This window comes from Rhamphochromis longiceps, linkage group LG23 (genome assembly GCF_057381845.1).
Source record: "Rhamphochromis longiceps isolate RC_006_pf linkage group LG23, R_longiceps_female_GT1.1, whole genome shotgun sequence".
NCBI lineage: Eukaryota > Metazoa > Chordata > Actinopteri > Cichliformes > Cichlidae > Rhamphochromis > Rhamphochromis longiceps.
In genome coordinates, this window is record NC_140578.1 from 40,547,055 (window position 1) to 40,561,138 (window position 14,084).

The 14,084-nt window shown below is 42.5% G+C and overlaps 1 protein-coding gene across 4 annotated transcripts in view; it reads left to right on the forward strand.

Annotated features, from left to right (window-relative positions):
- Positions 1–14,084, forward strand: part of pard3ba (par-3 family cell polarity regulator beta a) — a 208,927-nt gene that overhangs the window by 54,704 nt on the left and 140,139 nt on the right. For all 4 annotated transcript variants that reach the window (XR_014909557.1, XR_014909558.1, XM_085397617.1 and 1 more), the window contains exons 4-5: positions 201–307; positions 9,477–9,556. Coding sequence is in view for 2 of the 4 variants with exons in the window: in XM_085397617.1 (XP_085253743.1) it covers positions 201–307; positions 9,477–9,556 (187 nt within the window). In the remaining 2 variants the exon portion in view is untranslated. The remainder of the gene's footprint in view (positions 1–200; positions 308–9,476; positions 9,557–14,084) is intronic.

Here is a 14,084-nt window from a genome sequence, read left to right on the forward strand (position 1 = left end):
CCAACTCTGTTTCCATTTTCTTTTCCTCCTCTGCTCTTCTGATTTCATCTCTTCTCATCACCCACAGTGGGTTTGGAGTTGAGAGAGCTAATATAATATTGATTCTTTTCAACAGCGTACCACACGAAAGACAAACACAGATGGAGCCGACGGCATCCTCTCATTATCTTTGTCTCTAACGCCCATGTCTCTCATCACAGATACACCTCTATTGGTGAGGAGCAGCAGCGACTCTGCATTGGCCCCGCCCCTTGAGACGACAGCCACACCTCCACCTGATAAGCAAAGCAACGGATCTCTTGAACCGGTGAGTTACACAGGAAATAACTTCAAAATTAGATTTTTTTTGTTTCTCAGTGAAACTGATGTGTGCCGTTACCTTTGGCCAACTAAACGTGATGAGAAAATAGGCTGTTAGATATTCCGATTATTTATATTAGGTATTCTTGTCTTCCTCATTTCATTGCTTTCTAAAAGGAGCAATAAAAGAGCTCCATCAGAAATTCAATGTTCACTCTCCATTGATTAAACTCCTGCAGGGTAAAACTAGTTTTTCAGTGAAAGCAAGAGAACAGTAAATAAATATGAGAGATGAACATATTGTATTTCCAGTTGCATATTTGGTCTCTGCCTTTCACTCACTGAAGACAAATGGAGAAACCTCTTGAATATCCCTCTTGTGGTCCAGCTTTCTGCCCCAGGCATTACTTTGAAAGGATCGGCTTTTCAAGCGCTCGGCCTCTTTTCGAAACGGGCCGCCATTAAGGCCGACTTTTTTGTCCTCCGTGGGTTATTGAATGTGCGTGGAGGACTAGATCGAGGTGAGGTCACGCTTGTATGTGTGTGTCAGGAAAACTCAGGTAGCGAGAGGGAGGGAGGAGAAGGAGCCCTGCTGTTTACTCCTGCTGTGTTCAACTCAGCGGTGACTAAGCAGAACACAGGCATCAGTGGGCATCGTGTAAACACAATGACAGAGCCCGTATTTTCTGTCCAAGAAATGTCGGGCCTCGTGTGCTTCAAACAGCACGCCTGGACCAAAATGAACAGGCTCATTATAGATGATTTAAAGTGTCCTTAGAACTGTTTACATAAATCCACATCTCTTTGCTGCATGACAGATGAATCCCTGCTTTCGACTGCTGCAGTCTTATTTAAACCCAGACAAAAACAAGGCCTGTAAAGATGTTGTTTTTAAAATGTGACTCTTTTTAACAGTGTTTCTTTATGTTGCTTTGTCATTTAAAGCCACACCAGTGGCTTGGCTCTATGGACAGCAATGGCTGTAGGCTCTTTTCCTACCAGGAAGTCACATTTTGCCTTTTTGTAAGAAGCTGCAACCTTACAGAGAGGGTCTTTTTTTTTTTTTTTTTTTTTTTTTTTTTTTTTGTTGGGTATGCAGTAATATCAGATACAGGAAGAAAACAGTCTGGTCTGACAGAGCATATAAGTGTGCATGGAGTCCTGTGAGAATGAGTTTTTACTGTGTACTCCCTTAAAACATAAGTACACTCTTACCGCTTCCATAGGAATTAATAGGTTACGTAATCAAATGATCATCAGCCAGTGTGAACACCTCTATAAAATAAAAGTTTTGGTAGTTAGTTGGTTGTGAGAATTCAGATGGGTGTTAACATAGTGCCACAATCTCCTAACAGCAATTTCACACCAAGGTCAGACGGTGCAATGCTCAGAGCCATTACAAAAAACCTGAGACCAAACCACATGACTTCTGAAACAATGTTCTTTGTCCAGATGAGACCGAATTTGAGATGCTTGGGTATAATGAGCAAGACCACGTTTGTCCAGAAGTAAAAAAAACAAACAAACACTACTAATCAGCACAAATGCTTCATACCAACTGTAAAGCACGGTGGTGGATGAGTCATGATTTGAGCTTGCTTTGAGGGCGTTGCAGCCACAGGACGAGGGCACTATGAACTCCTTTTGTATACCAAAATATTCTAGAATGGATATTAAATGTGAGGCCATCTTCGACCAAAACAGGCACAGCTTGTTGACATCATCAACATGCGCTATCGCGATAGAGCGGTACAGTCAAAATCTCTATCGTTGGCTAAATTTATATAGTTTCTATCGTATATCGTTTATATCGCCCACCCCTAATGTCATGTATCCCTTTGTGCATTCTCCTCCCAGGAAGCACCCTCACCTCAGTATTTTCCATAGTGAGAACATAGTGAGTCTGATGTGGAGCTTTGGTGCTATTGTGAGAAAGGGTGACTGCAAACAGTGTCCCCACATGAACTGCCCAACTTGTCTTTTGTTTATGTGTACAAATAAGACGCTTAAGAGTAGTTGTGCTCCTGACTTTGAGGATTTTCTGGCCTGTTTTTCCAGTGCCACCATGGATTTGAGTGATTCAGAGTGAGATGACCTTTTGAATGGATTGCTATGGGACCTGCTGCAGACAGTGATGCTCCCTTATGAATGAGCTGTAATAAACTGTTATCTGACAGAATACCAGCAAAACTTTCACATTACCGTTGGCTATACTTTGTGCTTAGCAATATTGGTCAAATACTCTCAACTAAGATGACAATTACAAGATAAACTTTTACTCAGTATCAGTGGATCTAAGAACAGTCTGACAGAGATGTGACCTCTAGCTCTTGAATTAATTTCCAACATAAACCACTTTTCTTGACCGAGATTGATTATTAAAGATATCCAGCTCCAGAGAAAGGTGTTGGAAAAGGCAGCTTTTGTTGTTGTTTTTTATAACCCATGACTCACATTTAAGTAATCATCATCTGTATCATCTTTAAGCACTTGGCCTTGAGACTGTTGGTTTAATTTTTTTGACTTACTTTGTAGGATGTTTAAGAGTAGAGGCAGAGCCTTCAGCTTTCAGGCCTCTCTTCTGTGTAACTAGTTTCCAGTTTGGATTTGGGAGACAGACACTACTCTAGTCTCTACTTTAAAGATTTGTCTTAAAGTTTTTTTTCACCTGGATCAAGTGACCCTGAATCCTCCCTTAGTTACGCTGCAACAGGCCTATGCTGCTGGCAGCTTCCCAGGATGCACCAAGTTCTTTCTTCTCACTAGAGATGGACCGATCCGATATTAAGTATCGGTCCGATACTGTACTAAATTACTGGATCGGATATCGGAGAAAAATAAAAAATGTAATCCGATCCATTAAATATCACGAAAGCACCTCACAAAACTTGCCACACGCCGTAACTCACCTCAGAACGTTAGCACGTCGGAGCAGTATGCATCACGTGATAGAGCGGCTGTGGCATGCGGGACCTGTCGGTGGTCTGGATAGCATTTGGAGCTTCGCTAGCAACCCGGCATTTCATCTCCGACAAAGTTATCCCGAGAGAAGTAAAGCAAGTGTGTAAGTCCATCTCTGAATGTTTGTAAAGCATTCCTGCGTTAAGCTTAACAAGCGACTGCCTCTTCTTGCTGCTACTTCGATCATGAAACTGCTTAACGATCAGCTGATCGGCTTTTCTGTCGCGAGTCCGTGTCTCTAGTTTGTTTTTGGTCCACTTTGCACCAGAAAGAGGAAACCAGCGGCTGAACAACAGCAGCACGTTTAAGCTTGATAAGCTGTTGTTAGAATTTATTTAATATTACTTTCTACTCGAGGATCTTTTTCTACGTAGCTGACGGCTGGTAACTGTGCAGGGGCGGATCTAGCAAAGTTTAGCCAGGGGGGCCGATAGGGCATTAACAGGGAAAAGGGGGCACAAAGACATACTTTTCTTTCTTATTCTCATTTAAAATGTCTAGCTTTCAATAAATAATTATCTGACAGCCAAAGTTTTAATTTGATGCAAAATGAATAGAAGTCCATTACTGTATTACTTACTAGGGTATATATATATTATATTTAATATTTCTTGAAAAATAATTGATTTCTGTGCATTTTTTTTTCACACTGCATCAAATTAAGGTTAATTACGTCGATTAAGCATCATGAGGTGGAGCGTGAGGGGTGGTTCCCTATTTTTTATTTATTTATTTTTGTTGTTGCTGGGAGTTGGAACCCTATTAGTTAGGTTGCTTAATATTTATGCTAAGTACTCTTTAAAATACCAGAATAGGGAGGATGGTGTAGGTTTAAGTTTATTAGATTGATCAGTATTGCTGAACTATGAAATATTTTTTTTGCATACAGGTATAACAGAATAGCTTTAGTGTAGTTGTTGCTTTAAACTTGAGTATGAACTTATACAAAATGCAGCAAGATATTTAAAAAACAGTTTTGTTGATTAAAAAACACTATATCGGATTCATATCGGTATCGGCAGATATCCAAATTTATATCGGTATCGGTATCGGACATAAAAAAGTGGTATCGTGCCATCTCTACTTCTCACTAGCCTTTTTTTACTTGCCGTGTTTATAAATTGAATTGAAGTCAAATTGACTTGAGTTAAGCATTGAATGGTGCTCTCCCTTTCTGATCCACGTGAACTTACTAAGATCAGAAAACCGTTTTTTTTTTCAGCTGCTCACACCCGGGAGCTTCAAGATTTTTATTTGTGCTCTTGAGTGCGTTACCGTGAACCTTAACTCCTGCTTATTCACTCATGTGTTTCTTTAGCTGTTAAAAGATTTGCAGGGTAAGAATCAGGGATTAGTCTTAAAGTAATTAATGATTGCTCACGGCTGCAGTAATCAGTAATCTGATCAAGACCTGCGATCCAGCCTGTGGAATTTATGTATGATGTAGGCGACGTGTGGAGGAGGAAAGGGAGCCTTAGTGTCGTGTGTGTGTGTTTGTGTGAAAGCTTGTGAGGCCGTCACAGCTCTTGGGCATATTGAGTCCTCGGCCTGATGGACTCCTTAGATCAATACGCTATCACTTCATCCTCCCTCATCCACTGTACCAACTCCTCTGGAAACCCCCTTACTCTCATCCACACACTCACTCACTCAAATCAACACACACTTAAATCAACACACATACACACTTTTGTCCCTTTCTGTCTTGAAGTAGGTATTGAAAGCTAGATAAAGTCTAATTCAGCCTGATAAGGTGATAAATATGCATCCTGCCCCTTTAATTGATTTCACTGCCTGCTATGGTGAAAGCTAAGGTTGTTCCACTTCTCTCTCTTTGACTCGCATGCAGCACACACCTCTCTTAGCCTTTCCCTTTATATCTGAAGAGCTAATGAAACTTGCAAAAGGCTGAACAGTGCTAAACATGCAGTCGGCCCTTTAATTGATCCAGACTTCCTGCTATGTTCGTAGCTAATAAATGAGACATTTAATGCTACCCCGCTAACTGCAGGAGCTGTTGCTTTTTCTCTTGCTCCTCTCACCTTTTGCACTCTCCCTTCTTATAATGCTTGGATAATATTTCTTCATTCACTTTTTCTCTCTCACGTTTTTGTCTCATTATTAATATGTCGAGGTGTAGCAGTGCAGTTGAACAGTCATTCGTACTTTATCGTGTTCATCTGGTGTTGACGTTTCCAAAGCTTCAGCATTTAGCGGTGCATTTGTGTGTTTTTTTTTTTTAAAGACAATGTGTGAGAAAGCGCACAAGCAGCGGCAGTCAGTTGATGTGATGGATATGACGAGGGTCAGGGGGCACCGGCGAGCACATCGAAACTGTGATCCCAGGGTTACACATTCCCCTACACGTGCACGCACGCTATTTCTCAAACTAGGCTGCTACAGGAAATACACGGAAGAGGCACACACACCTCATTACTCATCTGTCTGACAACAACAGCTCACACACACAAATATCTCATCTCTCATATGTCTGCGCACCGCCCTGTCACTCACAGCGTCGACTCTGCCTCCAAACAGAAACGTGTTTGGCGCCGTGCGGCACAATAACAGAGAAGACAACCTGTTAGTCGTGCTTAGGCAGCTTTTCAGACAGGTTTCGCAAATTATTTGAGCGTTCGTCCTGGCACCACAAAGCCTGCCACATTTTAATCACTCAGAGAGGAAACTAGATTACATAATGATTTCTTAAAGAAAAACAAGTGTCAAAACTGCACTTGAAGCATCTGAAACATTTAAAGTTTTGATTTTCATCAGGTTTTAAAAAAAATTATATATTCATATGGGATACCCAGACAATAGCAGCTGAAGAGACGGTGCTGAAAGGAGCTTACGTGATAGCACAAAGAGTAAGCACAAGCTGAAGCGTTGGAAGTATCACTTTAACCATAAGTGATAAAAGGCGCTGTCCGTTTTTAAGCTAAGACAGAAGCTGAAGTGTCAATCGGATGTGTAAGCTCAGAGGGGGTTTAGATGTTATCAGAGCTAAACAATACTTGAGTTTTAATGCTCATTATCTTATGCTTGTGGAAAAGGACTGTGACTTCATATAATATTCTTTTAAAAATAGTGAAAGAAGCTGAATATGAACTTTAATCAGTCAGAAGTAAACAAAGTGTTTGCTGATGGGACATTATTGTACACTGGTGTAAAAAAGGTAAAGATAAGTGTTAAAATAACGAATAGTGCTGATCACACTAAAGTCATCAGTGTGAGGTGCAATGAAAATCTTTTACAACTCAAAAACCTGATTTTAAAATGAGCTCCCCTTCATGGGTGTCTCCTAATGCGCCGCTGGATCTCTTTCAGTGCTGTTGCTTATGTTTCATTTGCATATTAAAAGGATGAAAGTGGTGCACATGGTGCGGGAAGATTATGTTATGCTACAGTCACGCATGGGGAAAACAGTGGTTAAAGACTGCAACACAACCAAACTTACTGTGACTGTTTACAATAATTGCTTCACTCATGGGGACCAGGACTGCAACCACTTGCAGTTAGTTGCCGTCTTCAAAGTGACTTTGGTGTCAATATGACAGTAAAAGATGCAAAATGATGCAGTTGGTTTGCTGTTAGTGATCATCAGTTTGAGCTGGGAATTGTGTTCGTGGTGAATTGGGGAAATTTCCCAAATCTGTTGCCTTCTACATACAAACAAGTTCACCTAAAGCAGGAATCCAAATTAACTCCTTTTATTCAGAATCCAGCATAACTTCATAGATTTAAAAATTCAGAATATCCTCCACACATAGTGACATAATTACTGCAGGACAGAAATTTAACTGAAAAACGACATAGGTACTCAGCAACCTTGCTTTTATACAGGCATACAACCAAGTCAAGTCCCTTACTGCAAAGAGATGTGCTGCACATGGGTTATAGTCAACACCACAGACTGACTCAGATTGATTGCAACATACTGGCATGTCTGTGTCTGTGGTTATAAATGTGCAGACCTTTGCCAGTCTGTCTCTGATTGCAGAGCCAGAACACGGTCCCGTGAGGCCCCTTGTTCAATTTTGTGATTGTGGTCACTTAGAATTTGAATGTTTCACATGCTCAAATTCAGGGCAACCAGTTAATCATTGCAACTATTTGCAGTCCAATAACTGAGCAACCATCACGTTATTCTTGTCGCAAGGAGGTTGTGCGTGCCCATGAGCATAATGGCAGGCGCACGTACCACAGTTCAGATAGTTTCTGCCTAACGTCTTCCCTGAGATGCCTTGATAATTTGGAGTAGGGCGGCTCAGGAGGTAGAGCGGGTCATTTTCCAATTGGAATTTTGGTGGTTTGATCCCTGGCTACTCCAATCTGCTTCTCAGAGTACCTTTGGGCAAGATACTGAACTCAGAGTTGGCCATTATGCATCCAGCAGTGTGAGTAAATGTCCCATTTAACTAATTCAAGGTTCATATACTACAAACCTTAGCATACACACCTCCTGATCTGATGCATCATCTTTGAACTTGAAAAAGTCCAGTTTGTTCTGAGTCATACTGGGAGACCTAGCTCCCATAATGATCCTCCATGTGAAAACTAGATCGTTTTTGTCTCAGGACAAATCTGTAAGTTACAGAAAGTGCATACAGTCGGTCCGAAGGGGACTTTCAGGGAGCGATGTTAAAATGGCAACTGCACTGGGATCAGTCCAGACATGCACAAGGAGATGACCTTATAGCCCAGTAGCACATGGGTTAGTATGGGTATCCATTACATAAGTACACTAATATAACAAACATCTCATCTCTAAAAGTTTTACTATTGCAAACCCAAACACTGCAGCCTTTTCACTCTCCTTAGAGAGGCTGGAATGACACTAATGTTCCTCTTAAGTGTGCTGAGATATAAACACCGAGAGGGGCAAGCTGATTGGCTGAGCACAGCAGGGATTCTGCTGTTTTTACAACCACTTAAACCTGAGTGCTCCCAATCAGAGATTGGCGCGATCCCTTAATGTTAAAGCATTAAATATATGCAGGTTTATGTGTGTGTTTATGTACCCTTCCATCTCCTATCTTATATAACGTATGTAATTTTAGAAGAGACGCAGGCACACGGGGAGGATTTTATGCTACTGTACCTAATGTGTGCGTGGTGCTGCAGTTCCTTTTTATGGTACAGTTCCTTTAAAACGGGATGTACAGCTAAGCGCGCATGTTCACGTTACACGTGTTCACCTGCACTCCTGCCAGCCTCGCATTCCCAAGGGCTCCATTCCTCACTCTGTGATGAGGATGTACCAAAGATGGAGAAGCATGTGTTGCGTGTGCGTTAGCTAATGGCGTTGCGGGAAGATGCACAGCAACAATGGAGCCTCCAGCTCATCTTTTCTGCCCCCGCACACATGTGCTCCATTGTAGGTGGGGGGTAATCTCACATAGCCCAGATAAGTGGGTCACTATTTGTGCAGGCAGCATATGTGTTTGTATTCATAAACACATCATGTTTTTTTCCACGTTTGCAGCTCTGCAGAGACGGTATGTGTAGGTAATATCTGCAGGAAGCGCGTGCGCGCGTGAGATGTAAAGCATATATTTATTCTGTACTGTGACAGAGGGTCCATAGGGGAGTTGGGTGTGGTGGTGGGGTTGCTAAGTAGTGGGCTGGTGGGCGGGGAGCTTTTCAGCCATTAGTACTGGTGACACAATGAAAGTGACAAGGCAGAAGGACCTAATTGCTCCCCTCTTGTCTTTACCGATCTGGGGCGAATTCTCAGTCCCACCCCTCGAGTGTGTTTGAGCGTCTCACAACAGTTTGACGCTGTCGCTTTCTTTCTTTGCTCCCACATTTCTCTCTCTCCCTCTTCCTTTTTATTCGTTTGCCCCAGGGTTGTTGATTTTTTTTGTGTTTTTTCTTCGTAGACTTAAAAATAGAGGCTTGCCCCGACAAACAGGGCAGGGATGGATGAAGGAGGGGGAGGGAGGGCAGGGAGAAGTACATAGATAGAAATGTACACAGAGTGAAGGAAGGACAGCGGCGTGTGGTAAGAGCTCAGCGTCCGGTGGTCATTCTCCCTTCACTGTCTCCAAAGGTGATTGATGGCGGCGTGAGATTGTTTTACTAATTGGTGGCGGGCCTCCTCGTGTTCCCCGACCGGCTGCTGTTCAGCGCGCGTACAGGTCAAAAACTGTTCATTTGTCATTGCAGCTATCAACGACTTAATGTTTTTGTTTGTTTGTTCATGTCTAATACAGGAAATCGGCAATGTACTGAAAGGAGCTCTGGACCGACTTGCAGAAGACCCCCCTGCCAAGATGAGCAAGATTAACTTCAGGTAAGTGTGTGTGCAGGTGTCACTCTTAAAGGTAGCTTGGTGTGGCACAGGGATGGAGACTAGGATTACGACTCTTTTCTTTGTTTGACAGCCCGACACTATGACAGGATTAAACAGTCGTGTGTGTGTGTGTGTGTGTGTGTGTGTGTAACCCATTATGAGGTTGTGGGTGGGACAGTTGTTCATCTGTTTAGGCTGCAACAGAAGTGAGTGTGGGCCTGGATTATTGCATAAATGCAAATAACAGTTCAAATTTATTCTAGCAGATACACTGGTACTAATAATATTGCAGAGGAATATGAAAAGCCAAGATTAAAAGCTCATTAAAGAGTCTTTTTCAGATTTCAGATCTGATTTTAGATCTAAAAATAGCCCCAAGCTCAGTTTACAGCAGTGTTGCACAGCTGTGCTTGGAGTCTAGATGAAAAGGAAGGCTGGGGATATTAATGTTACACCTAGGGCTACTAATAATGTTTTGAATTAATACTTAATATCTTTATTTTACTTTTGATTAATCAGACTGTCAGTGTTTAGCACATTATCTGTAGATAATGTGGCGTCAGACACTGGCTTATGTCACTGTCAGCATACTGAGTATGATTAATTCAGTTAAGTTTGATTATAACTTCTTCCTGTGTGCCGTGCACTCCGGTCATCCCAGCAATCTGCATATCTGGTTTAGTTATAACCAACTCAAAAACCTCCAAAAACTGAATTATTGCTAAACTCGTGTTACGTCTGAGGTAATCGAGTATATCCGGGTAGGATCGCTCCTTCGATTCCTGAGAGCAACCAAGCACCGAGGCACCATTTAGTATCAGAAACCAGCGTATCTGTTGTCTCAGGTGTGATGACAGGGTGTAGCATTTAGGCAATCATTAAAAGAAAGAAGATTTCTAAAGATGTTTGGTTTCCCGTGTTAGCAGTGAGATAGCTGACAGGGTTAATTAGGCTGAGTTCAGCGCTTTCACAATTAGGTTAATTAAGTCTGACTAGGTGACACGCAATGATCTGGTAAGCACTGTGGACAGCAAAGGCCGTTTAAAGTTATTTCATACATTTAAGGGTGAGAGTTATATTGTCTCATTGTCTCAAGAGCACACCGAGGGTCAGTCAGCACCAAGTTTCCAGGATCAGCACAAACATGTAAAAACTCCCTGAAGACACAAAACAACCATGAAGCGGGCAGACATCATTTATGGTTATTTGTGTCTCTGTCTGTGTACCTTGCAGATGTTTTGTGTCACACAGTGGTCAGGATGCATCACTTATTGTTGCTCGGGTTTTGGTATTTTTTGGCTAATGATGGTTGTTTTGTGTCTTTATGGAGGCGTGGCTTCTGGTGGTTTTGGTGTAATAATTCTGGGATAATCTGATCATGATTGGCCAAGCACTGCTGGCTGACCTGTAAAAGTCAAATGTGTGTGAGTGTGTGTACAGGTGAGTGAATGTACAGTATTCAGGCTTGAATAGACGTCTCACCGTGGAAGCATCCGCCTTTTTTTTGTTTTTTGGAGTCATCACTTGCAGACGTCCGGCTCGACGGGAGTCATATCATCATTTTTCATCTTTCTCTGAGGCTGTCAGTCACAGTAACCATGGTAACAATTAAACCCTGCACCACAGCCCCTTCACCTGTCTCATCCAGGAAGGCCGTGACTGGAAAGCCGATGGTTGTGTGACATTCCTGTGCAGCAGCAGATCGATCCCCCCCCCCTACACCATCACCCCGATTAGAAAATGGCTCTTTTCAGAGTCGCGGGCGCTCAGAAGGGAGGACTTGGCTGGAATGACAGATGGTGATTCTTCAGCGTTTTACAGTACAGTGGTGTCTTGACAGCCCCGTGATACAATGGAGGCACGGCTCTCACAGATAGTTTGCCATGGTAACAGATGGTTGGCAGTTGAAGACACCACGGTGAGCGAGCGAGGGCACATTTTCAGGAGTCCCGGCTGCGAGTGTGTTAGACACTCGGCCTCTGTCGACGTAGAGGAAGTCAACCAAGAGTGGGAGCTCCATCTGTCTCACTCCTCGTTGCTCTTTTCATCCATCCCACTGCTCCCCCCCCCTCCAGTCCCAGCCCTCGCACCCCTCCCCAGTGGAATGACTGTGTTTGTTTGTGTTTGTGTCAGTGGGATGCTAAAATGGGTGAGCGGAGCTATTCTGCATATTAGCGTGCAGCGCTAACAAGCTACTGTTGCCTCTGATGAGCTTGTCTGTGCCACCGTTTGTTTTTTATATGAATGTAAATGGGCTAAAGCTGTGTGTGTGTGTGTGTGTGTGTGTGTGTGTGTGTGTGTGTGTGTGTGTGTGTGTGTGCGTGTGTTTGTTTGTTAACCCCCCCCAACACCGCGTGAATACATTTAGATCATGCAGGACTAGCTTTGTACCTGTGTGTTTGTATGATGCTAAACAATCCTGGCCTCATTGTGTACCCTCTCTGAAAGTAAATTCTCACGCCGTGTGTGCATGCGTGCGTTTGTGTAATTCATGGTTTGTGCACATCTGTAATTTAGATGTAACTGTGTTCTCTAATAGATGTAAATGCGATGCATATGTGTATCTGAATTTTCAATTTGGAGGAATGTGACTGATGGTGTTTGCGAGCGAGCGATGTAGCAATAAGAATGCAAATTGGATGTGTGTGTACAGTATGTGTGTGACCCTGGCAGAGGTTAACGAGAGCAGGGTGACAGTGACGGAGGAGTGCGTTGTAATGATCCCAGCTAGTCCTTAGGCTTGTGTACGTGCGTGAAGCACATAAAACTTGAACTTCTGTGCTTTTGTTCTCAGACTCGTTCTTGTGTTTCCTTTCAAATCCCACACACACATAATTTTTCTTTTAAAAAACTTGTGACTTTTTGCCTTGTAACTTTTTTGCTATGTGGGAAACTTTTAAAGAAATGCAGATTCTGTTGTAGTCTAAACGATGGAAGACAGAATTATTATCTTGGATAATATAAGAACAAGGAGACTTCTTCTACCTCCAGATCTCCTTGAGTTTTAACACTTTCCTGGGCTCCTGTTTCATCTCACATCTGGTTTCATACTCGCCGTTATGTTCCAGGCTGTGTTCTGATGACCAGATGGCCTCATCTCACTGAGCCTGACTCTGCCAGAGGTTCCTTCCTGTTAAAAGGGAGTTTATCCTCCACACTTTTGTGCTCGCTCATAGGGGCTGATTGTTGGGGTTTCCTCTCCATTATTGGCTTTACCTTACATATAAAGCACCTTGAGGTGGCTGCTGTTGTAATTTGGTGTTATATAAATAAAACTGAATTGAAATGAAAATATCCCTTGAAATAAGGACATGAAAGAGTCTCCCTTTCCCCTGCTACAGGCTAAAAACACAGCTGTGCTTTCACCCAGTGATGTCGGGTCAAAAGTACCTTTACTTTACAACTAAACAGATGTTTATTTGCTCGTTCGTAAAGTTTGGACGACTTCTTTCTGTGGAGGCAGAATCCACAGACTCACAGTGGACAAATGGCACACACCTAATGAATGTAATGTAATATATTAGGCTTTGCTTCATTCTCCAGATGACTGAAGTCATGGTTTTACGTGTACACATAACTTTTTAAGAGGTATGGGGTGTTTGTGGCTCACTGTATTATTCAGAGGGCTGGCGGTTCAATTCCTGTTTGCCAAAGTATCCTCGGGAAAAATACTTCCATCTCAGGATGTGTTCATCAGAGTGTGAGTGTGAGTGGGCGAATGAGACATGAAGCTCTTTGTGTGGAGCAGAAGAGTACTACATAAGAACCAATCAATTAAATCCATTTAGTTACAATAAACTAAGAGACTTGGTTTCCAAACGGACTTATAGTTTACAGTTTATAGTTACACACATTAGTAGCAATTAAGGTTTCAGTGACTTGTTTAACTACACTTGAGTATGCAGTTAGGAGGAAATGGAGATTTGCACACTTAGATGAGCCATGAGGATAAAATATTCAAAACTTTCCATTAATTAGATCTCTGTGTTTAACTGCAATTTATTTTGTAATTTTTCACAAACAATCTGGTCATGTTTTTGTGAGAAGAAAGCACACCACATCCATCCCATGTAGAGATGAGGTCCAGCAGGAGTCTCCCTGGACTGTGATGTTCACAGACGACAGGGTTATCTGTAGTTATAGCAGGAGCCTGGAGAGGTGGAGGTATGCTCTGGAGGGAAGAGGAATCAAACTCTGTAGACGTAAGAGAAAATACACGTGTGAATGAGAGGGAGATGGAAAGAAAGGTGAAGGGAGATGAGTTTAAATGCCTGAAAGCGATGGAGAGTGCCCAAGAGAGGTGAGGAACGGAGCGCAGGCAGGGTGGAGACGAGTGTCTGGGGCGATTTGTGACTGAAGGATAGGAGCAAAGAGTGAAAGGGAAGGTTGACAAGATGGTAGCGAGACTGCTGTGCTGTGAGGTTTGCATCACATCACAATGCACAACAATGAAATGACAAAAATAACATGACACACAGCAGTAGTACTGCTTTAAGGACCTGTCACTTGTCATCCACATGTTAAAAAT